The sequence below is a fragment of the Coniosporium apollinis genome (assembly GCF_000281105.1).
Source record: "Coniosporium apollinis CBS 100218 chromosome Unknown supercont1.27, whole genome shotgun sequence".
Classification (NCBI taxonomy): Eukaryota; Fungi; Ascomycota; class Dothideomycetes; genus Coniosporium; species Coniosporium apollinis.
Window position 1 is genome coordinate 288,366 of NW_006913289.1, and position 24,339 is coordinate 312,704.

The 24,339-nt window shown below is 54.0% G+C and overlaps 7 protein-coding genes and 1 non-coding gene across 8 annotated transcripts; 5 read left to right on the forward strand and 3 right to left on the reverse strand.

Annotated features, from left to right (window-relative positions):
• The first annotated feature begins 75 nt into the window (after positions 1-75).
• On the forward strand, positions 76-167 carry W97_05532. The gene has a single exon. It is a non-coding gene; the product is annotated as a tRNA-Lys (tRNA).
• A 642-nt stretch (positions 168-809) lies between these two features.
• Positions 810-1,547, reverse strand: W97_05533 (glucosamine-phosphate N-acetyltransferase; the record flags this gene model as incomplete). Its single annotated transcript, XM_007783562.1, has 3 exons — positions 810-920; positions 994-1,123; positions 1,261-1,547. The coding sequence occupies 3 exons, from the start codon at positions 1,545-1,547 to the stop codon at positions 810-812; spliced, it is 528 nt and encodes a 175-aa protein (XP_007781752.1).
• Positions 1,548-2,072: 525 nt separating this feature from the next.
• Positions 2,073-3,438, forward strand: W97_05534 (uncharacterized protein; the record flags this gene model as incomplete). The annotated part of the gene is made up of 2 exons (XM_007783563.1): positions 2,073-2,155; positions 2,232-3,438. 2 exons carry the CDS (start codon positions 2,073-2,075, stop codon positions 3,436-3,438), a joined length of 1,290 nt encoding a protein of 429 aa, XP_007781753.1.
• A 3,813-nt stretch (positions 3,439-7,251) lies between these two features.
• Positions 7,252-8,138, forward strand: W97_05535 (uncharacterized protein; the record flags this gene model as incomplete). Its single annotated transcript, XM_007783564.1, has 3 exons — positions 7,252-7,422; positions 7,534-7,756; positions 7,813-8,138. 3 exons carry the CDS (start codon positions 7,252-7,254, stop codon positions 8,136-8,138), a joined length of 720 nt encoding a protein of 239 aa, XP_007781754.1.
• Positions 8,139-10,510: 2,372 nt separating this feature from the next.
• W97_05536 (uncharacterized protein) lies at positions 10,511-11,029 on the forward strand (the record flags this gene model as incomplete). Its single annotated transcript, XM_007783565.1, has 1 exon — positions 10,511-11,029. One exon carries the CDS (start codon positions 10,511-10,513, stop codon positions 11,027-11,029), a length of 519 nt encoding a protein of 172 aa, XP_007781755.1.
• A 3,265-nt stretch (positions 11,030-14,294) lies between these two features.
• W97_05537 (amidophosphoribosyltransferase) lies at positions 14,295-16,121 on the reverse strand (the record flags this gene model as incomplete). Its single annotated transcript, XM_007783566.1, has 2 exons — positions 14,295-15,523; positions 15,581-16,121. 2 exons carry the CDS (start codon positions 16,119-16,121, stop codon positions 14,295-14,297), a joined length of 1,770 nt encoding a protein of 589 aa, XP_007781756.1.
• A 1,620-nt stretch (positions 16,122-17,741) lies between these two features.
• On the forward strand, positions 17,742-20,097 carry W97_05538 (uncharacterized protein; the record flags this gene model as incomplete). Its single annotated transcript, XM_007783567.1, has 2 exons — positions 17,742-17,811; positions 17,909-20,097. 2 exons carry the CDS (start codon positions 17,742-17,744, stop codon positions 20,095-20,097), a joined length of 2,259 nt encoding a protein of 752 aa, XP_007781757.1.
• A 2,561-nt stretch (positions 20,098-22,658) lies between these two features.
• Positions 22,659-23,767, reverse strand: W97_05539 (uncharacterized protein; the record flags this gene model as incomplete). Its single annotated transcript, XM_007783568.1, has 2 exons — positions 22,659-23,525; positions 23,585-23,767. 2 exons carry the CDS (start codon positions 23,765-23,767, stop codon positions 22,659-22,661), a joined length of 1,050 nt encoding a protein of 349 aa, XP_007781758.1.
• Between the last annotated feature and the right edge of the window lie 572 nt (positions 23,768-24,339).

Genomic DNA, 24,339 nt, shown 5'->3' on the forward strand with positions numbered 1-24,339 from the left:
AGTGATGTGATATATATCGTAAAAGCCGAATTTGACTCCTGAATCTGGTGGCATAGACCTTGCCACCTTCGAGTTGCCCGGCTGGCACAATTGGTTAGCGCGTGAGACTTTTAAGGCATATATGCCAAGGGATCTCAAGGTTGAGAGTTCGAGCCTCTCGTCGGGCGTCCTTTTTAACTTTGTTTTGCATCTCTTGCAGCTTTCTTGAACGTCTGTTCATTTTGGCTGCTCTGCGAGGCGCTTTCACCGTTTTTTGCGCCGCAGGGACGCCTGATATCGCACTAACGCCACCCATGCTCGTGGGAGATCAAGCCCTGTTTTGCGCCGATAGCCTCACTTTAGGATTACTACTGTAGAATTGAATAGTAGTATCACAAGTATTTGCATAACGTGTTACTTGTTCCAATGCGGGCACATCAGCGTATCACGCATGTCTCCTCTCCACCATGTGATGTGCTACGGCTTGCCATCCTTGATGCGTTACAAAGCCGGTGATTTTCAATTAATAGTATGACAATGTTCTTCATGTCGCTATGCATCCAGGTGCCGCGTATATCTATCATCTAGAAGGATTCAGAGACGAACCAGGCCACCAAAGCCGCACTCATGCTTTCTGCTTCCTCTAAACCCTTCGTCCCAGGAGGCTTGGAGGTTGGGCCAGTGACCGAAAAGCGTCTACAGTCTATTACCCGCCCGATTAGCTACCGCAACGTACCCCCTTTCTGATGCCCACGTCGTCTCCGAGCCGTGTACCGTGCCGGCCAACGGGTTTGCGTTACGCCTCTCACCTCCAGTTCAAGCGTGCTTCCTCAAGCGTGGCCCTTCGGCGGTTCGTAGTAATGGGCCATCTCTAGTCCAGCTCTCTTGAATCCGCACTTGACATAGAACCCTTCGTTCGCCTCCGAGCAATCGAGTATTGACTATACACATCCGCACATCAGTGTTTGTCCGTTTTGACTCTGCTCTACAGCTCAGTTGGAACAGCGGACAGACCTTATAGCACCCGACCTTCTCGGCCACGAAATCCAGTGCCTGGATGATGCGCAGACCGAGCTTCTTGCCCTGCTGGTCCTTGGCAACCGCTATATCCTCAATGTGGCCAACGATGCCAAGATTGTGTATGCTGCATTCAACTCAGCATCAGCCTGCGCTCTCTTCCACTACTCCCCTATCGTTTTCACACCGCTCCCCCTTCCCTCACTTCCTCACTTCCTCACTTCCCCCAACCCCCAAGCTCCACACAAGACAAGGCGCACTTACAACTTCCTCTCCACAACTAACGTCCCCGTCCCCACAATCTTGTCCTCCCCGTTCAAAATACACAACAAGAAGTACTCGTCGCTGCGTGCGCTCATCCAGTCGTAGCGCTTGTTCCATTGCGCCTCGCTCACGTCGCCGACGGTCGTCAGCACGCGCAGGACGTCGAGGAAGCCGGAGTGGTAGTCGGAGCGCTGGATCGGGCGGCAGGTGTACGAGGGTGGGAGCTGCGATTGCACGGTTGGGGAGATGAGGGTGGGGGAGAAGAGGGGGGTTGAGTCGGTGGACATTGTTGTTGTGGCGATAGTTGAGGAAGGGAGAAAGCGAGGGTTGTTAAACGGTATGGAGGGAGGGAGCTGTATTACAGAGAGGTTCTGAAGTAATTGAGGCGATGTGGATATTGGGGATTGTGTTGGTGTTTATGCAAGTGCGGGTACCTGAGCGGGACCGGGTGGGGCTGAGAACATAGGTAGGCTCAAGAATGAGCATGACACGAGTTACAGCTCTCAAGGTTACACCGGTCATAGTAGACTCTCACTGTGTCTAAGGATAGTTTGGAACCGCACGCACGCATCGCTGGCCGCAGGATATGCCTCTTGAAGGGCTCACTTGGCAGTGTTTGTGACTTCCATGTGAATATCTGACCCCTGGTCCGTCCAAAGATTTAAAACCCCGGACTGCGGCTGAAGCGAAGTTGAGCCGCCTGTCAGGGATCTGGTGTCAAAGCTCCAATACATCTGCCAGAAGCTGCATCGACTTTCCTGTGAGCTGCTTATCCACAATCACAACGCACAATGAATACCCTACGCCCAGGCATGCAGGTCCATGCCGTGCCAGAAACAGAACGCGCATTTGATGCGAGTGGCAGACAGCTGCCATGGGGAATAGAATACGCAGAGTACGTCCTCCACCGCAACACAGCCTACGATGTCAACATCAGATTGACAGCGGCCCGCTAACAATGCATCCTTTAGCTCCGAGAGGCGGCGTGTGCCAGAAGAGAAAGGCCCATTTGGGCGATCTACACTGCGGCGCGCTGGTTCCAGAAGTAGAACGACGGCGACACCTGCGCGCAAGGAGGACCAGACCAAGATCGACAACATCCGGGTGATAGACGACATCTTCAACTCCTTCAAAGCCTCCCAACAAGCCGCTCAACCCACGCGTCAACCCTCAGTACCGCCCGGATCGCTTCCCGTTTCCGCGTCCATGCCGAATCTCGACACTGCAGCCGCTGCTTCCGCGACACCTTCCACACAGTCAACAGCCCCCAAAGAACCAACAGAAGTCATTCTTTACGGCTTTGGGGCCGAATACCAATGGGCCGCCATCGAGTTCTACGAGCGTGTTTCTAGGGGTACGATCCTCGAAGACTACGACCGACACCCGCCGCACTCGCGTTACAACCAAACCCTCAGTCTCAGCCGAGCCAGCGCCCAACGCACTCTCTCAGCGACAGCATTGAGAAAGAAGAACACGTACATGGGCGGGGAGCATTGGATCAAGGTTACATTCGATTCTCCCGAAGCCGCAGACCAGGCATGCTACTGCTCACCCCACAACATCCACAGCTACCTGGTCGTTGCAGAGAGGTTTCGAGGCATAGGGCCGGCCCAGGACGCTCCCATGTATGCAGCACCAGGGCAGACACAATCGCCATCGCGGTCAACCAGCACGTTGCAAGGTGGCACCCAAACCCTTTCTCCTGAATCATCGTCAGGAACAGCCTCCTCTGCAACAGCGACGGGAGCCAATCGTGATCCGCCATCGCCAACCCCACGACCGCGCACGACGCGAGAACCCGACTACCCGCGGCTTCCGGGCTCAATAGAACTACAGCCCATGGCCCAAGCGCCAGCGCCACAACAGCTCCAGCAACGCAAACAAACCAAAGAGCTACCCCCCGCCCCGCTACGCATACAAGGCGCCAAGCGCGCTGTCCTGCTGCCTGCAGATCAAGCGCTTCTACCAGTGGGTTCGAGGTGGCAACAGACGTTTGGCAGCTGGCCGCTAGTCGGCTGGCTGGTTGGCGGCGGTGGAGGGGTTGAGATCTTTGGCGGCGAGCTGGCGAGGAAAGAGGATGGGAGTGTGGATTGGGAGAAGACTGGATGGTATTGGAGGGTTTTGGGATGGATGGACTCGCTGCTAGGGACGGATTTTCTGGGATTGAAGGAGGATTGAGGGGAAAGGAGAGGTAGGATTGCATTGCGGGCGTCGGTTCGGGCGAGTTATTGGTGAGCGTTGGTCATCGAACCATATTGAAGCACTGGGTACCGTATATCATCGATTTACATGAGCGAGAGAACCGTTTCCTCACAGCGTCAGGTTCAATCTACCAAAATCAAGGATTGATGAACGAAGTATCTTATCATTCTTCTCAGTTTCTAGACCAGCTCGACCGTCATGCACGTGACCAGGGCTTCACTACTGATCTGTCCCTATCTCTTGGAGTTGACAGTCCTTCTCTTATCTCCTCCATAGTCAAGCAAGAGTTCCACACACACACTCACAACAGGATAACACAAGCTAACTAACAACTGTTCTCCGGCCTACACTATCAGTTACTAACAATTCAGTAACACGAATACTGAGAACAAGACGCCAAGGTTAATGCACATCTCCCAAGCGGTATTAATAGCAGTTCTCCCGATGTCAATGAGGCCTTCAGTCATGATGGACAACAATCTGTCGAACGCTTCACCAACCATTATTGGATAGAACGATCACCGAATATACCACATCTTGCGGCCTAGGCATAACATCACTCAAGAGCCCCTACCAGTCTTGCTGTTCCCACCGATTTGGAGAGGACTCATAAAAGATAGAAAGAGTAACAGTACCACAACTCTTGATTACTACGTCAATATCACAAAGAAATCCAAGGCCTCGCCGGTTGATCAGCCACGTTTCGAATACACATCGCATAGCAATGACCGGTACGTGCCGCGGCTCACGTTCTGCGAAACATGATGGTAGTGAACGGCCAGGCGATCAAGGTCAGCGACTACCTCGGGAACGAATGCACCGTTGTCCGAGGAATACTTGGATTTCTCAAATCGCTCCATGGGATGACCTTCCCCTCTTCCGGTCCACACTCATGAAGAAGCTTCAGGGGTCGCGAGATGTCAAGACGCTCGACAAGCACGGCAATGCCGTTCGATCTCTTACCCTGTGCGTCGTAATGGTTAGTCATGTCCGCGGCGATATGTTCTGCCCAAAAGACTGTTCGCCGCTCCCGTTCTTCTTCTTCTCACTTCCACGGATCTTCTCATTTCCACGGACCCTCTCACACATCCACGGACCTTCTTCCCAGCCTCAACGCCTGAAATCCCTACAAACCCTCTCAAACCATGTCCGGCTCGTCCGACGAGGACCAGGCACGCATCACGGCCGCGATTCAGCACTTCAGACAAGAGATCAAACGCGATGCTGTAACTGAGCATCTTGATCCAACTGAGCCGGAGAAAGAAGAGTAAAAATCAATGAAACTGCTGCACTGGGTTCGCGTACTGGAAATCGCCGAACGAGGTGATAGACATTACATGTTTATCGATTGTCCATTTATGCCTAAATCCTCGATCCATGGGAATCGGAGTATATCTCTACGACGCCAAAGACATCCCAGACTTCCAGCTCGTTGCCTGGTGAGTCAGCCGACTTCATTTCGCTGATTGTGCGTGAACTAAAACTCCGTCCGAACTCCACTCCGACTACAACACCACGGCATCGCAGGATGGCGGACAAGCCGCGGTGTATCTCGATGCGTTGGGGGCGACGGGCCTCTGAGCCTGCGTCCGCCGCCGACCTCGAGAAGTCCATCCTGAAGAGAACCATTCAAGATCTGAAGGAACTGCCTCCAAGATCCGCCACGCTCAGCCAAGGGTTCTTCACTGGCCATAACGTCCCGTCCACCTTCCGAACGCTCTGTCAGCCTCACTCCCTTCACGGCCTTGACTTCACAGCCTTGATCGCTTCGCTCAACGCTATCACCATGAGTATTAGCCACGACTACGACGACTACGACTCCGGGAGCGACTTAGCTTCTACAGATTCTCAGTCGCGTCGATAACAGTTGCAGAGTTTCTGGCCGAATATCGATGGACCAAATCCTCCATCTCTTCTTCACCACACTCCATATTAACAATTTCGGGTCACTGGCCCGTGGATCCCGTGTAGTCGGTTTTTGAGCCATTCTATGCTATTTACTCCCCTTCTAGCTCCACAGTGCCTTTTTCTAGGTTAAGTTGGTCCTGTCGTGCGTCATTTCGACCCGAAACGTGCCAAATCTCGCTATAAAACATTACTTTGCGCCAATTCACACCAACACGGCTTCATCCAGCAATATCGACCAACTTCTGTCGTCTTTTAGGCCCATACAGCACCTTTCTGGCGCATTATGGCTGAATCCTGGAAGGAACGTCGTCTCCGCTTGGCTTCTGAGGCTGAATTCTCGATGAATCCCTGCATTAACTGCGTCCGCCGGGTTGCTACGACCCCTTCCGGCCCGGATCTGGGCGATTTTGTCCCATTATGCCGCTTCTGTCCTGAGCGCCTTGGCCTGCGTAAGGACTGCCTTCCTTGCCACCAATGCGACAAGAACAATCGCCCCTGCTTTCAGTTACTTTTGGCCCCTCATGGACCCTCATTCTGGCCCCTTCTGACCCAGTCATCTCGATATGTGAAGGTTTAGTGTACGAAGGGAGCATCTACGAAGCCTGAACATACAGTACTGAGTGGGACGAAAGACTTCCTGCAACGCCACCATGGAGGTCGAATCCTGGTCATCCATCGAGAAAAGCTGTGTTGGCAGAGCAGGACGCCGTACCGCATCAAGAGGCAGGAAATAGAGCATGCACATGAACTGGACTTCTCGACAAGAGCGAGAACAGCGTTACCATCTAGACAGCGGACCTAGAATTTCGGCCTGCGTGGAATAAGCTGAGTGGAACCAATTGTAGATTATCAGGATCTGTTATCCCCACCGATTAACCCATCAATGCACGCATTGTGAAGAAGTGTCTGCTCCGTCAGCACCGAGGGCGAAGGGGACAAGAAGACAAAGCATGTCCTCCGTTATGGCAACCACATCTTCGCCAGCCAGCATAAGATGACTAGATCCGGGTATCTTCCGAGCAGGCTCACAACGTGCAGCTACACGGATAAGACATCCATACACATCAAGTGCGTTTCCGCAAAAGTTTAGCCCAAGAAATTACGGATCCGCCAACAGGCCTACACTCTACAACTTGCCGAGCTCGAATAAGATCTCCTGGTAATGGAGCTGTGCCCTGATAAAACCGCGCTGCACCGCTGCCGTGTATGAGACTTCCAAGAGGAAGACGGTTACGACAGAGACAAAACGTCAGCTTCCTTAATGGCGAGACAGTCGACGGAAATAGCGTCCACCCCGATATCCCTATTGGCACAGTCGATATTTTGGGTGTTGGTTTCAATCCAAACCAAGCGAAGCGATTTAGCAATCTTAGAACCTATATTAGAGGGATTCCGAGCCGTGCAGGCTCTAGACATCGAATAGGCCACGCAGGGATTATCAATCGCCTATTGGCAAGCGCGGGTCTCACAGATGTGGTCTCGGCTCAAGGAACAGGCGGAGCTTCAGGACTCAGATGTATATAAAGCAATCGACGCGCTCCCTAGGTCTAGGAATAAGACTAGAGTGTCCATACTCCAGGACCTGGTTCTCGAGACGCTGAACCCAGGCCAAGAGATTACGCCTCAAATCGAAAAAGCCTTCCACAACAATGAGCAGGTGGGACAGAAGCTGTTCTTCTCGAGCCACGGCAAAAGAAGTCCTCATCAGGTGCAGATGGTGCCGGTTAATTGCTGCCAACCAGGTTGGCGCAGACGTCCCGGAGATCTCTAGGATAAAAGAATCCAACGCCCTTGAGGCTCTGATTCACCACTCAAATATGCACCTAACACTACACTACCACGAAAATCGCCTTCAAGTAGGTGGCTCAAGACAAGACCACCATGTTCAAAGGCAAGACACTTGGGTTTCCGACCGAGCGCCGACCAGCGTCGTTCAGAAAACAATTGTCGACCGTTGATCAGAAGACCATCAACGAATGGATGTCATCCATGGAACCAATGCTCGGCAATCTAGTGGTCACGGAAGCTCAGCGAAATAAGGACCAAGGAACTGTATAGTCTTTACACGTGGCATCCGCTCCAAGCCAGACGTCAAACAAGCCTACACTGTCTCTGCCTGGCAAGGCCCCGGCGAACAAAACCACTCTCTCTACTGCTGTCCAGCGCGCAGCTAGCAAACAAACCTTCTGTGCCCCGGGGAACAGAGTCCGTGCAAGTTTGAAAGACGGATCGAAGCTCATCGCGGCCACTCCACTTTCCAGTCCGGAAGACGCAACCACGTTCAGATCACGGCAATTACCAGCCGCCGAAGCCCCGGACTCAGACTCTCAGGCAGAGGAAGTCCAACCAGAACCAGCAGAACCACCGGCAGCAGAACAGGTTGAGAGTACTTTTTGAGGGAGCTCTACCGAGTGAGGGGATCGGCTCGACAGGGATGGGCAGTCCTCGACGCCGCCGACGCTGGCGACGCCGAGACAATTCACAGCTACCACACCCTCGACGCCCACCTCGTGCCCCTGGCCCCGGCGCGCATGGAGGAGCTGGTCCGACGATCTCTCCACGTTGTTATTACGCGCTTCGACCCGCTTACTCTCGCGGCTCAGCTCAACTTAGACCTAGCCACTAACACCACCGCGAACAGCACGGTAATCAGCCTAGGCTTACTCTCGGGGTTCTACGAAATCAGGAAGGCCGGCCTACTCATACACCAGTGCAGCAGCGACGCTTTCCGGCTTAGCATGTTTAACAATATTAAGGCCTTCCACTAGGGCGACCTGCTGCCGGCCTTCTTCCACCTCACCAATGCATACCACCGCGCCATCCGCCACGGAGCGCGATCAGGGTAGCCGGTCGCCTAGCCGCTGCTCTCCACCACCGACACGGCTCGGGTATAGGTAGTAGACAACACGCTAGATATAGCGACGCTATTCCTTTATTAAGAGCGTAGGACGGGGCTCCGAGTGCGTGGGCGGCTACCTTGCTTTCTACTACGTTCTACTACTGCTAAAAGCTGCTTCCTAGCAGTTTATCTTGGCTACTAAAGATAATTTGGGCGTTTGCTTCTGTACTATAGCCACACAGCAGACTTGTACAGGCGAGCAATAGCAATCAAAAAAGTACTTTCCCTCTCGATAAACAGTCCCCGTCTGCTATGGGGGTTCCCTCCTAAACCCCCCGCCCTCGCTGCGCTCGATCGTGAATTGCCTACGGCGAAAAATCGGGCCGCTAGATACAGGCGCGCCTGTCCATCCTGCACTTCTCCACCGGTCCGGTATTTCATACCAGACCGGTATAAGTGCTGCATTCTATTCAGTTTTATGTATCGCTTTTACATCTACACCGTAGTTACATCTATCTCAATAGCTATGTAGGGTCATTCTCAATCATCCCCGACGACTTCCAAAAAATGTTGAAGGATAGCTCAAGAAAGCGTCAGAGGTCATCAAGGAAATGAGCGAGATCATTAAAGCCTTATGAGCAGAACTTGCAACCTACCAAAAGAACGAAATCATTACCAAGCAAATGGTCTTGGACCTTGCCAACACAAACAAGGATTTCGCCATCATGCTCCAAAGTTTATTCGTAGACGGACAGGCGTTGCAGGCCCAAATAGAAGAGCGTATAAAGAAAAAGTTCTAGAGCCAATCGCGAATACGTTGAAGCTGAAAGGTTACTGGGTACCCTTCTCGATCGAATGGCTGCTACGCTGAGTCTCACAAGCGTTAGCCAAAGACAATATTAGCGACCTAGGCTTTTCTTATAAATAGAAAGACCTCCACTAGCCGCTAGAGCCTTAGGAAGTACTAATCTAGTTCTTCTAGCTCTAACGAGGCTATTGCGTGGTTTAGTATAGTGGGCTTGGTAAAGGCTCCTATAAGCGCATCCCCCTATCTAAGCCTATTCCTAAAAGCAAGCGCGGTAGAGTGGAGGCTAAGTTTTAGATATCTTGATTGCAGTGGCATAGATGTACAATCCCAGTCCACTCTCTACTTACAATACATAGCTAGAGGCGTGTTCCCGGCAACTCGAAGCTTGTCAAACGGAAACAGAGATGATACAGCTTCTTGAAGATCTGACAGGATATCTTAAGGATCCGACAAATCTGCGAAGGACAATTTCTTGTTCAGGAAGAACGGCCTTGGAACGTTTAACCCAGAGCAACTGGACCTGGACCCCGTGCTCCACACATACCTGAACAATAACCGAGCACACCACACCGAAGCATACAAGCAAGATCCTACGATCTACAGGCCGGATGGCACAGCCAAGATGCACCCAAGACGGATGACCCAGGCCAAACAAGAGGGAAAGTTCGTACCGATGCCGGAGAAAGATGCAGTCAGTATCTTGCTCGGAAATAGGGCGGCCGATCTCGATGTGGAGATCAGTACTGGATTTTCCGACGCCCCTGCATCCGTAAGTTGCACGACCGAACGAAGAGGGACATCAACGGTGTGCATGTGATTGTCGTTGCGCTGCCAAGGCCCCTCCACGTCCGCCCACTTCTGGATATACCTGGGTACGCGCCATATGACTTCGAGGAGTTTCGAGGAGTTTCGAGGACTTTAAGGTTCAGGATAAGAGTAGCCAAGTAGGTAGCGTAGCTGGCCTGTCCAGACAGAGTCGGACCTTTTCGTGGAAGCACAGGGAATGGATGCCATCAGTTGCTCAAGTGGCTTGCCGTGGCCGATTTGGTGGCGAGAGTCACTGGTTGTTCGGAGACAGCAAGGCCGAGACAGCAAGAACGAAGAAGGAAACGCAGCTGACAAGCGGCAAATTGATTCTCCGACGACCGTTCTTGAGAGCGGAGCGTGATCCGTGCGCCAGTGTAAGACACATACAGATCCTCACCGTTCCAGCCGATAACTGTGACCCTTCGCTGCGCTCGTGATAGCCAGCTTACGAAAATGTGGGGTTAAACTCGCTCCTGATTGTCTCTACAACTTACTTCAGGCGGGGTCGCCAGGGTATCACGGGCATGTCTAACAAAGACATAAGCACAGAAATGACCGTAGAAGAGCTCTCTCGGAGCACCTCTTCACACAACACTATTGATCTAACAAGCTAGCACATTAAACGCTCTAGAATCATAGTCCTACTTATAGTGACAAGCATCGTCTACCTCCTCAGTAAACCCAAGATGGCAGTCAGGCCTCTCCTAACCGTTCTCAAGACAATCACAACCACTGCTCTCCGTGCACCCTCACATCCGCCTATCTCTCTAAGCCGTGCCAGCTACTCATCAGCTGCACCTCGCCACGCGCCCGCTCATCATCAACCTCAACCTCAGTCTCATCCAGTTCAGCCACCACCCACCGCCGCCGAAGTCGTGACATCCATCCACGGCGAAGCTGACCGCAACGAAGCTGCCGAGATAGAAGCCCTCTTCCGTCCCCCGCCTGAAGCTCTCGACAGCACCAAATCCGCTTTCCTCGGCGAAGCCGACAGCAACGACTTCGTCGAGGCCGAGGATGCCGTTAATCCGCGGAAGCTGGAAGCCCTCGACGCGAGCGCCAGCGCGTATCTAGGCGAAGCGGACAGCAACGATGCCGTGGAGGGCGACCGTGTGATCAATCCTAGGGACCCAGAGCCGGTGGATCCCACCGTTTCGGCATTTCATGGCGAGAGTGGGGAGCAGGATGCATACGAAAAACCTTAAGACAACCTAGTTGGATGATCGAACGGAGGGCGGAAAGTAGTCTCCGGTCAGTCGGGGCAAGAATGTGGGCAAACTGTTACGTTAGTTTTCAAGAAGGGCGACCTTGTACTGTCTACTCTCCACGAAGGGATTACAGCTTGAGATTGTGTAGTGGCGAAGCAAATACTGCAATTCGTCTTGTAGCGTTACGCTAGCTGATATTAAAAGTTGTCTCCTTTGTCCAAGAACCTAGCCCTTTTCAAGGCTAAGCTGCTCCCCCTGCGTCATGCAACCGCAAAGTCAGGCCTTCAATAATACCAACCACGACACAGTGGGCGGAGAGAGCGAGACTGATGGCCAAGGAGGAGGAAGGCCGCAACTATCTGAGGCGTCAGCATGAGCGCATTAGAGAAACCGAGCGTTTCTGCATGCTTATCGAGAACATCCTGGCGCTCAAGGACCAGGTTCAATAATACCCGTCTTCAAGAACCCATCAAAATATCGAAGTCGCACTGCCATGTTCGCCTTATTGACTCCCATCCACCGACCACCCAACAGTCCTCGAGCCACTCAGCAAGCCCGTAGACACCAGCGTCACAGAGAACTCCAACCTAGGGAGGAACATGAGCAAGCTGGTATAGTTTGTGCAGCTGTCGGTGAGCGAGCTAAAGGCTCTTATTGTAGGCCGCAAGTTCAGGGACATCTACGACGAGCTTAATAACCGTTGTCTGGAGCCGGCCCGTGAGGAAGCTAAGAAGGCGAACAAACCGCGGCCCTGAATGATGGATCTGCCCACCGTGGAAACCGCCCTCGCTGCCGGGGAGGTCGACGGCGCGCAGACGTACTCCAACTCAGACGCCGAAGAGGTCGAGAAGTAGTCGATAACGGACCACCATGCGCGCTTCCTACGGCGCGCGCGTCAACAATTCTATCTGCGACGCTCAGGGTTCCTTAAGGGCAAGGGCCTAACCGATGGAGCCGTCAACCAGCGGATCTGGTTCATCCTCAAGAAGGTCGACTTCCACAATGCTCCATTGCTCCGTCCAGGGCATTCTTTACAAGCGACGTCGTAAAATCGAACAATCCACCCCTCGAGTATACAACATTATCATCAAGACCATCGAGGTAGGCTGTACTCTTCCGAATGATAGATACTCCACGTTGTCTGCCTCTCTTCACTAGCGCACACAATACCCCAAACATCACCATAATCCAGTCCAGGTTGTCTACCTTTTTTCACCGTCACACGCAATACTCCGAGGATAACGATGGCCCAGAGCTGTTCCTCAGGCGCCTACATCAATAGCCTCGCCCTCTTTGTCAAGTCCGACACATGCCCTACTCGTAAAAGCACGATGGACCAAGCCAAGAAGCATGCTGTCCTAAATCGCCGGTCATACCGCCATCGAACTCCGAAGTTTTTAAGTTACTATATTCCAGCTGGTGCGGAATATTGAGAAAACTATATTCGTTAAAGATAATGTGGTAGATTTCTTTCAGGTTCCCTCACCTGAAGGGGCTCACCCGAACCGACAGAGTGCTTCGGGATCAACGCGTATGCTATCCCAGTCTGCTCGGCCCAGCGTCCGCCAAAGCCACTAGCTAAGCGAAGGCTCACCAGTATGGGATAACCCCGCCCTCAAGCAAGTATTGAATGGGACTTTGAAGTAGAGGGCTTTGGCTCCGCTCAGAATAAGACACGCAATGACGCGGTCGACTGGTTCAACAACCCAAAGGACCGTTATCAAATCCTGGTCACCAGCTACCGATGTGCGTCTGCCTCACTCAACCTACAGGAGGGTTTCTGGAACCTTATCATGCTCGACGTTCGCAACTCAGCAAATATCGCCGCATAGACGATAAGCCGAGTGTTCCATCTAAGATAGAAGCACCGCCAAGACATCTAGATCGACTCAAGGAGGCGAGAGGAGTCGCAAAGTAGCCTAGCAGAAGAAGGCGCTCAATGAGGTCTGCGGGCCACCGGCAAGGCCATAGAAGGACACCGTCAAGGACAAGGACATAATTATCCAGACCCTGCAAATCGACCTCGCCGAATCACAATTAAAAGCAAAGCTTTATAGACAAATGGCGAAAGACATTGCCATGACCAGCGAGGACTTCGGCATTAACCTACGCAACTTCTCCTCTCACAACAGCGAAGATTTCCAGGAGGGTACTCCCACCTCGCCGACCTCCTGACTAGATGGCGGAAACCCGCTCCGTAGACTCTTCTCTTTAAGCCCGGCTACGAATCCCCCGAGCGTTTACCCCCTTTTCTCTTTCGCGTAATACACTACACCAACGGGTCGGCACCCGCCCTCTCATATCCAAAACCGAAACCTGCTAACGGGGCGACGTGTCCCTCTCTTCCTTTCACGACGAAGAGCTGGTCGACGGCGGTAGAACCTTTTGCCTGACCGAAAACTCCAAAGGGTCAACCCGGCCCTTCATTCCTTCACAGTCGTATTAGCCTCACTTTCCACCTTCGCTCCGCCCAACTCCGCAGCGCTTCTTTCTTCACAACACCACAAAATAAGGGCCAATCTCACAAGCGTAATCTGGCATCGCCATTGTGCGAGAAATATAAATCCGGAATTCGGAAGGCGAGTGGACAGCGCCGGTGCCCATCATCAATAAATGCCGCGGGCAGCCACTGCAGATCCATATTGCTAGTGATCACTATCAATCTGTACTTTTGATGTACAACACGACAACATTGTGCTGCGGAGCTTTATTCCCGTTTCTTACTCTGTAAAGGCACTGCTCGATCAGCGCGTTGCACATCTGATTCGTAAGGATATACTCTCACATCAGCATGTTCCCAGATTGCAGCAACAGACGGGGGGTGCCTGCGAGTAAGGTTTAGTGAAGAAAATCGGCGAGGTAACAAGAAGACGATGATGGTTAAGTCTGGAAGGTATGGATCCTAGACGAGTGGGCTAGACAAGGTAAACTGAAAGATACCGCTAGATAGAAACTAGTTACGCAGTGTTGTCCTTCTGCGGGCTTCTAATTAAAGAGTGTATTCGAACACAAGTCTCCGGAGTTGATATCTACTGCGCCCGTTCATCAACGCTCTTCAGGGTATCCTCAAGTTTAGGGTCCCTGGCAAACTCGTAGAGGTTGCAAGAGGATCCTCATGATACGTCATCAGCAGTTCAGCCCCGTTGAATAGTAAAGGATCAAGTTTTCTCAGCCATGAGCGATACCGATTGCAAAGCCGACCATGCCGAAGAAGCCATCCGCCCACCCCAACGCCAACGAAGAGCCAACCTTACCAAACACCCTATCCATCCACGCCCGGATAATCATTCAAGTTATGCAGGCTAATATCCTGGCTCTCCCTCACCCTGGGCTGCGTATCCCCATCCGTCCTCTGCTCCTCCCCGTGGCCGACCCCGTTGACTTGCTTGCTGTCCGAAACCGGTGACGCTTCTCCATCAACCGGCACGACGTTCCCATGGCCATCGACCTCAACGCCCTTGATCGCCATCCGCATCTCCTCTTCCCCCGCCACGCCCTGCAGAACCGCCTCCTTGGCCGACTCAACCATCTTCATCTTCCTTGTCTCGCCCCTTACACGCTCAAGATGCTCGAAGTATCCGTCGTCGACGGGGGTGACATACTTCCCGCAGAAAACCCCGACCTCAAACTCCTGCGTCTTCGGGTCTCTGGGAGAGAGATCCGCACACGCAGCCTTCAGATCCGGCAGCGTCTGATAGATCACCGCGTCCGCGCCAATCAGCGTAGCGATGTCCTTGCTCGAGCGATGGTGCGCGATGAGCTCCGACGACGAGGCAAGATCAATGCCGTAGATATGCGCGTTAGTTATCGGGGGCGCGCAGCTGGTGAAAAACACCTTCTTCGCGCCGGCCTCTTTGGCCATTTTCACGATCTCGGCCGAGGTGGTGCCGCGCACGATGCTGTCGTCGACGAGGAGGACGTTCCTGCCTTCGAATTTCTTGCGCATGGGGTTTAGTTTTGCGCGGACGCCTTTTTGGCGCTGCCGCTGGTTCGGCATGATAAAGGTACGGAAGATGTAGCGGTTCTTGACGAAGCCTTGACAGTATTCTTTTTGGAGGGATTGCGCGACGCAGAGGGCGGAGGTGATGGAGGTTTCGGGGATGGGCATCACGACGTCGACTTCTGCCAGCGCCTCGGGACCGAGTTGTCGCTTGATGGTTTCCGCGAGCTTGAAGCCCATGCTTCGCCGGCTTTCATCGACGTCGATGCCGTCGATGACGGTGTCCGGGCGTGCGAAGTAGACGTATTCGAAGATGTCGGGTGCGTAGGCGAGTTGGGGGTGGACTTGGTGAAAGACGGGCTCTTTGCCCTTCTCGATGATGACGGCCTGGCCGGGTAAGACGTCTTGGAATTCGGTATAGCCGCACTGAACCAGCGCCACCGATTCAGAGGCCATCATGTAGTCGGTGCCGGAGCCGCTGTCTGAGGGTTTGGACCCTAGGACCATCGGACGGATGCCATACGAGTCGCGGAAACCGATAAGACCGAATCCTGTGAGATGGTGTTAGCACGTGTGCTCCCCTTCGGTGGAGCTGTGAATTGACCCACCTGCCAACATCGCGGTACATGCCCATCCTCCAACACACCGCTTGTACATCCTCTCCAGCGCCGCGAAACAGTCGCTCGCGTTGACACGCGCCTTACCCGTCTCGTTCAGCTCGCTGGCGAAGATGTTCAGCATGAGCTCACTGTCGCTCTCAGTATTGATGTGCCTGTGTGCCTCCTGATCTAGGTATTTCCTGAGCTCAGGCGCGTTGATGAGGTTTCCATTGTGTGTAAAGCAGATGCCATAGGGACTATTGACGTAGAAAGGCTGTGCCTCAGCGTTTGCGCTACTGCCGGCCGTCGGGTATCTTAGGTGTCCTAGGCCCATGAAACCAGGCAGGTCTGCGATGCGCGAACCGTCGCGGAAGACCTTCGAGGCCATGCCGTTGCCTTTGCATTGGTATATGCGGCCGCCGGATGCGCAGGTCGCGATGCCACAAGCGTCTTGGCCGCGGTGTTGGAGCAGATAGAGAGCATCGTGGATTTCGATGGCGGCGGAGGGAGAAGCGGGATCCGCATGAATGACGGCGATTATACCGCACATGTTGGGTGCAGTACGTTCTACAATACGTCTGTTGCTGCCTGTCAGTGTGTGTGTAGCAGATAGCAGCAGCCAAGCGATAATGAGAGGTAGACACAGGTCAGAAGGTTTGTTCTCCGCAGAAATAGTCTCGGTAGTCTAACATCTATATAAAAACAAATCATCACAATGGAGAGCTTGTAAAAGCATTGCCTAAAGCCTATCAGATATGCGGGACGTACCTGAGCGTAAGGAGCAGCGATATAGCTCTATACTGAACGCGGCCTTAACGCGCAGAAAAGCGTGGGGAGGGGCAGGGCGGGATGACGGTGCGGGAGCAGCAATTTTGCGGAGAAGAATTCAAAGTGCAGGGATCGAGCAGTGCTTCGTCAGGCGGTAAAGCATCAGCAAGGTGTCTGCCACGGTAGGGCTTTGCCAAAGGAGGAGAATTGCACGCCATTGTTAGAAGCTTGCGTTCTTCTCGCACTGAAGGCCAAAGAAAATTTGACCGTCCAAGGGTCGAAGTCCCGCAGTTCGGCCCCTGTCTGCCGCATCTGCCGATTGGCCCTTCACTCGTCCCCAAGAGCCGCACATCACGTGCTCACATCCCTACAACGCGACCACAACATCCAAGGCAGAGAGAGCATCGCGGGTGATATCAACACTGACTGTCAACTATTGCGCATCTATCTTCACCTCGCAGAGCTGAAGCGCTTAGAGACATTGCAGGCTGCAGACGCGCCGCCAGCGATGATTCACTTGTCAGCATGCTGCTCCCATTCATCTTGTACCTTCGCTCCTGGTAGTCCTGGACGACATTCAGTTCTTTGGTAATCACTTTGTGCTTAGACATGCTCCATCGAAGCTGTTCTCTGCAAGTGACTTCGTAGTGTGATCTTCGGCATCACGGCACGGGATAATCTCCCCATCCAGTGCTACACTGTCACTTTTGCTTCACAGAAGCTTTTTTGCATGTCCGTCAAGATGTCTAAAGTCATGAAGGAAGGGCCTTCCCTTCTTTCAAACCACAGAGCATATCAAGCCTGTGCTAGTCATTCAAGACTTCACCCTAGATGGCGACCTCAGCCTTGCTCACCGAGCCCGACTCGCGCTCCCTCTTCACATGCTGACAGCTGCATACACTTGACTGCCCCTAGACGGGCTTCATGCTCTTCACGTAAGTGGAAATAAGCCAAAGAACGACGTGGATCGGATGTTTCACACGATGGCACCCGTCAGCCGTGATGCAGCGCGCCAGCCGGGCGAACCTGTCCCGTCCAGACCCTTGGGTCCTCATTTCGGGTTTCTTCATTCATTTAGCATCTCACAAGACTGAAGTGAAACCTGCGAACGAGATGGGCTCCTGCGCCATCTAATCAGGGCTTTTCGTCTAGTTTCTTCACAAAACTTCCATCTCAACATTAACAACGCACTGTTTCATCCGCTTCTCGTCACTCGGTTTTGTCGTAGCTAACATTGCGAGCTGCAGCTCGTCCGCTCTTACTTCAGTTCTTGCAAACCAGTCATTGCCCAGACCCTAGTCCGTTGAAGATCTGTCACCAACATCCCATCACCAACACTTCCTCACTACGCGCCGCTTCAACTAGCGCACTTGTCGGCTTCACAAACCTGCTACAGTCAATCATGGCTAGTGTCTCGGATGATGACCTTTGGATCCTAGACAACGAAGAGGAGGTCGAATTGCGCAGAAACGGTGAGCTGCTTCCCTTAAGTTATCTTCATGCTACAGTCATTTTGGTAGCATGCTTTCCAGATCTCTGCAAAACTGGCTAACACACTCGTACACGCAGAAGATAGCGACGCCGATAGCGATGTGGCCGAAGTGTCTTCTGAAGACTACTACGAGTCTATCATGGCCAGCACTTCCAACACCCAAGAACCGAGCCAGAGCAGCCAGAGTCCCACAAGATCCACTCCAGCAAGATTGAACTCCATAGCTCCTCCGTTTGTTTACGAAGATTCATGCACCTTATGGGACTCGGTGATCCTGAAGGTGGGGCAAACTGTGGAGCTGCAAGACGAAGTCGAGAGAAACTCTACGACACTGCACAGCGGAGACTTTCTGCGAATTCATCAGATCATCCACAACCTGGAAACCGACGAGACATTCCTGCGCGGTCTGAGGTTCCGCCGGACCAAGTACTTTCATGGTTTGTTTCCTCACACGCGCAACGAAGTGGCTATGGTGGTGGACGTCGACGTGAATGATAACCGCACATTGGACGTGCAAGGTCTCGAGGACATCCCTCTCGAGGACGTGCTTAGGGTCCGTGAGCTTGTCATTACCACAGAGGATGTTCGCAAGACCCTTTTCAGGCCTGTCATGGAGAGGTGCAGAGGACAAAGTGAAGCACAGACGATCTCTACGATATTTAACGAGGCGCCCCTAGTGTGCCGCTGGATTCACACGTCAGTCTATCCTAGTGCTGCCGACAGAGATTCCACCAGGAAGAACAAGCGCGCCCTGCAAGGCGCGGTCCGGAGAGTCCCGCCGTCTGAAACGGACGGAGGGATGCAGCAGCAACGTGAAATCATTCACCCTCAGCAATCACCCAGATCCCAAAACGCCCCACGCAACAACGCCGTCGATCTTACAAGACCTATTGAAGATGCAAGACTCAAAGACAGTAAAACCAAACGGCCGCCTGCTTCCTCCGATACTGCGTCCGAAGCAAGCCCATCTAAGCGTCTAAAACTGCGGGCAGTGGCAACGAGGCGCAAATTGACTTGGGCTGATGCGTTCTGCTGCTCTGGAGGTGCAACAAGAGGCGCTGTCATGGCCGGAGGTGTGCAAGTGAAGTGGGCAATGGACCACGATGATAAAGCTCTGCTCTCCTTTGCTTCTAACTTTCCAGAGGCGACGCTGTACAACGACAGAGCGCAGGACTTTACTGCGCGCTTGTTTGACAGCCACGTTGACATTTTGCATCTGTCACCACCCTGTTCGTACTTCTCTAATGCGAACTGGAGAATCGCCGGATATGAGAGAGGAGAGACCTTCGAGCGGCCTGAGGAAGGCCTCGCTAGGGATGAAGAGAATAGGGCCGCTCTCTTCACCGTCGGACCGATACTAGAACACTGCCGGCCTCGCGTTATGATTCTGGAGCAGACCGATGGGCTTTTCTACCGCCATCACCGTTATTTCTCGGCGCTACTGCGTCAAATACTGGATGCTGGCTATAGCCTCCGCTGGAAGATTATGAAGTTTGTGGACTATGGCATCCCGCAGGACCGCAAGCGACTGGTCATCATGGCGTCTGCGCCAGGCATTCCAACGCCAGAGTTCCCGAAGCCGACTCACGGTCCTGGGTTGCGGCCCTACGCAACCATCTATGATGCTTTGCATCGCCCAGAGATTCCCGTCACTGCCACTCATCACGACCCGAACACCATGCCTAGGAAGGACGACCGCTATACCGACCCGCACAGTTCGAGGGTAAAAACTCTAACAACCACGGGAGGGGTGTTGCATTACAGTGGAACGAGGAACAATACACCCCGAGAGCATGCCCGCTTTTGCGGATTCCCAGATAACCACATGTTTGTCGGCACTAACACGGACGCCTACGCCCAGGCTGGAAACGCCGTGCCCCCGTCCGTGTGGAAGCTCCTTGTACAGTCGGTTAAGAAGACCCTGAATGATTTTGATAGGAACCTCGAGAATGAACCGGCTGGGTCTGTGACGCCATCAGGTCACAACACATTATCAGACTTCGCTATAACAACTCCTCAGCGGTCCACCGGAAGTGACAGAGCGTCATCAGATGTTGTGGACCAACGTCGTGCTGTGGACAGAAGCGCCAGGCGGGCTCGCTCGATCTCCCTGGCACTTAGGCCACGAACGCTACGGTCGTCATCGTCATCAACATCGTCTCGGACACTGTCACCGGAGCCTGTGGTTTCAACACCAGGAGAGGGGTCTGGCGGTCGGAGCTCTCGTGCCAATGAACATCGGAACGTCATTATACTGGACGACTAGGATTTGCCTGCGAAAGGGGAATTGAGCGCTCTTCATGCGGCCAATCTTTACGATCCATGCGCAAGTGCTGTCTCCTCTCGAAGCTCATGCGTCTTGTCGTATAACGCCGCTACATGCTCCAGTAACACCCGGAACCTGTCGTGCGGGATTTGACCGCATTGGCATTGTTGCGCTTCTGGCAAAGACCATCAGTTTCTGCTCCTTGAGTTTTACCACCCCAAGCAGTATTCGGATGTTATATGATTTGTGTTCCGTCCTCGGGCTTCACTGTCTCCGCCGCAGCCGTCGGCCCCTGGTCAATATTCAGCGTTATGATTGAGATGTTCACTGTAATATTGGAGACTGGCTCCAGTTCTCTTGACATCCCTTTCTGTTTCTCTGCACCGCGCTCAGCTCGTCTTAGATACCCCTTCACGGTATGCGTTCTGCTTATATCCGCTTTTCGCATACTTTCCGCAGTCTGGATACAGCGCAGTGATAATTGGGTTTGTGGGAATGCAGGCAGTCGAACTCGCTCTTGGAAGGCGTCACATTCCGCGCAGATACCCCTCTAGACGTACGTTACCAACAGAATCACTTCATCACACAGTCACGCTCCTGCTCTAGAAACACCGCCTCTCTTGACACCTACCGATTCATACCAGTTACGCGAAGTGTACACCACAGGGCGTCAAGCCTACGATGAAGCCTCGTCTCTGTGTACCAGCCGTCCTCACTCTCGCTCCTCTACGATATCTGATCTCCATGCCACCCCTCAGGCCTCTCCTCCACACACAAACGTCCCATCTCGAGACAGTAGGCCCTTCAGTCCGTCCCACCGCCCATTCCCTATCCCCTTTTCACCCCCCATCCAGACCCTTCCGCTGCCCGCACTTCCACGCACCCGACCCATCCACAGCCCCGCCCACCATTCCCAATGCCCCCCCTCACTCTGCCGCCAGCCCCCACCCACACTCGCCCCTGCAGCGCCATCCCGGTGCTAGAAGCCAACGTCCTTGTTACCCTGCCACCAGGTCCAGCCGCAGTTCGCGGCTCCCGTCCGTGCAGAGTTCGATAGCGTTCTGCAATCCTCGCTCCGCACAACCCGCTCTCCTCAGAAACCCGTGGCCAGCAGAGTCGGCCCATACGCACACCGCCACGAGAGCAGCGTTTTGCGCGCCGTGCTGCGCTGAGAGACGAAGAAGGGGATGCGGAGCGTCTGTGTGGGGAGTGCTGACTAAGTGGGACTAAGTCGCGGCGGAAGGGGGGGGGGGAAACGAAATCTGGATATGATGGACAAGGAGGGTTGGGTGGGATGGCACGGCGGGTTTATGAGGCTAATGGAGCGCCGCGGTGCTGGCGAGACAAGTTACAGGGAGTGAGGAATGGAGTGCCTGCTGGTGGGGCTGGTACGTGGCGTCCTCGGAAGAGGGTGGGAAAGTTGCGCAGGAGTATATGTGTAAGTTGGGGGAGTCTCTCACTCTTTGACCGCTGCCTCATCGGCTTGCGGAAAGGCGTTGCTATTTGAGATTGTACCGGATGGAGTGGCGGGAAAGAGTTGGCCGGATAGTGGATGGATCCAATAGTGGGAAAATGCGGAAGTGGAATGCTGACGCTCGATCCTCATACGCTGAGTGAGGTTTGGATACTAGATGTGAGGGAGAAGACGGGCGGAGGCGTCTGGCTCGGCGCTGGGAATGCAGATATGGGCTCTGTAGCACTGCGGGAAGCCTGAAGGTGCATTTGCTGTTGCCGCTATAATGAAACCAAGCTTCGGATGATAAGATGGTTGGGAAGGAGGCGAAGGAAAGCAGGGTAGAAGGCGAGCCAGAAACCCGCCCAGCAGCGCTCACCGTGTCACGTGTTGATTCCAGTCCATGGCATTGAATGTTGCATACCATCATCAACAGTCTCAGGCTCTTGGAAAACGAGCAACGTCAACAAAGCTTCTGCCACAGCGGCAACAAGAGTGTCCCTTCTTTCGCATCACTATCAATCACGTGATAGGAGAACAACTTCGGCAACTTCAAAAATCTTGTCAATTCCACCAGTTCTCTTCTACCGACACCGCAGAATCGACGACTGTGCGGTGCGGTGCCGTGCTCAAGCTAAAGCTCACAGATATGCCAGCCCGAAATTCGGATTTTCTCAAAGAAGCCCCCAAACGGAAAAAGCATGCGCGGCCACCCGATTACGAGCCAGAAACGTAGTTCTTTTACGTGAAACGCGAAGTTGAAGTTAAGCATTGCTAAAGAAATGAATAAATTACGCAAAAAAGCAGGTAGCCACCCGAGATGCCGTTTGTTTTCCCGTAGAGACAGAGCGCGATCCAAGCAGATGAAGCCGACCGGAGACAAAGGAAATCGAAAGGCAAAAAACCAGAAAAGGAGGGCGCTGCAGTTGCGAACCACACCCTACGCACGCAAGATACGCCGCAATCGTTCGGTGAGCCCCGAAAGACTCCCAATTGCGATTGTTCAAAGGAAGCGATTTGTTCATCAAACCCAGAGAAACCAGCTCCAGGTCCAACAACCGAATCGCCAGACCATCGCCACGCAAGGGGAAGGGGAGTTCCACAGCCCCTACATAGGCCTCCGATTTAGCGCCTTCAACATGTCGCTATCCGCCGCGCTTCTCCCGCCACCCGAGCCACCATCAACGATATCCGTAATCCTCATGCCCGGTCTGCTGCCACCCTGACTTGTCGGCGGAGGCGTTCTACCGTCGTTGTGACCCGCCGGTCCCCCCTGAGGCGGACGGAGACCATCAGGACCGACACCGCCGTATCCGTAGCCAGCCTGCCCAGGCGTGGTCGGCGCAGCTTGTGTATTCGGCGACGACGAGGCCCGTCCGGGGTCATACGAATAAGTCGACTGGGGGCTCGAGCGACGCGGCGCCGCGGGCTGGGGGGCGTAGTACGGCTGCTGCGGCTGGGAATGCGGGGGGACCGAGGAGTGGTAGGAGGCGTTGCTGGAGGCTGGAGAAACAGCGGCAGGAGTCAGAGCCGTAGGATCTGGATAAGTGTACGGTGAAGACTCGGCACCTGAGCCGCGATGGCCGGAGAGCTGTGATGCAGTTGCTGGATTCGGCGGCGGGAGCGTTGGCGTGTGTGGTTCATTGGCCGGCCGCTTCCTGCTGGTTGCATCATGGCTGCTCCGGTCATCGTACGGCCCGGGAGGGTACGCCGAACCGGGTGCGGGATACGGACCTGATGGGCTGGGGAGAGCGTAGCCAGGCTGGCGAGGGGCGTATGGGTCTTGGTGATGCTGTGGCGGGAGTGGCTGCCCGTACGCGCCGTAGAGAGGTGGCGTCTGACCGTTACGCCAGGCGGTTTGAGCGGGCACAAAGGCTTGGGCTTGGGCGGATACGGGAGTGAACAAGCACTCCTGCGAGAAGCGGACGCAGTTGGTGCATCGGCCGTCCTGATTTTCGAAGCCGGAACAGCGAATCTACACGTGTGAGATTAGCGACTCGGATGCGAGGTGAGATCTAAATCGTTGAGACAAACCTTCCGTCGCCGGCAGTAACGACAAGCGATGGCGGTCCTCTGACGAGGCGCAGGCTGGTGCTGTGGATATGCCATGTGCGGCGGCTGACCACGGTACATGTCTTGGGGAGGAGGACCACCACGATACATGTCATGAGGGAGAGCGGGAAGGCGATACGCCTGCTGAGGGGGTAGTGTGCTCATGTCTGGTCGTGGTTCTTGCGGTTGCGGAGGCAGCGAAGTATTTATCTATGGGCGAAGAGACAGTGTTAGACAGTGAGGTGGGGCTCTTGTGAGAGGTCACAAGTGGGAGCGGCTCTCTACATACGTGAGAAGGCGGAGGAGGGTATGCGGTGTGCGCAGGCTGATGATGTATCTGCGGCTGTGGAGCCCAGTGAGACGCAGGAGGAAGCTGACCCTGGCCGGCGTTGGGATGGGGGTACATTTGCAGGGAGTTTGGCTGTCGCGTGTCGCCGTCGTGCCGATTGTTCCACCGTGGCAAGCGTCGTATGCAGCGACTATCATAAGCAGGCAGAGGTGCGCCGAGGAAGAGATATGATCAGGAACGGCCGTTGGAGGTTGCACAGAGGAAAGCGGGCCGCAGACAAGCGACAGGTGCGGTAATGCGATGCGAGGGCGGGTCTGCGCAGGTGAATGAGGAAAGGCAGACGGAAGGTGAAATGCGGGATGGGTGAGCGTGCAGCGGGCGGCGAGCGTGCAACGGGCCGACGAGATGGCGCGATGGTTCCTTCCTTGCAGCAGGCTATCCTAAAGCC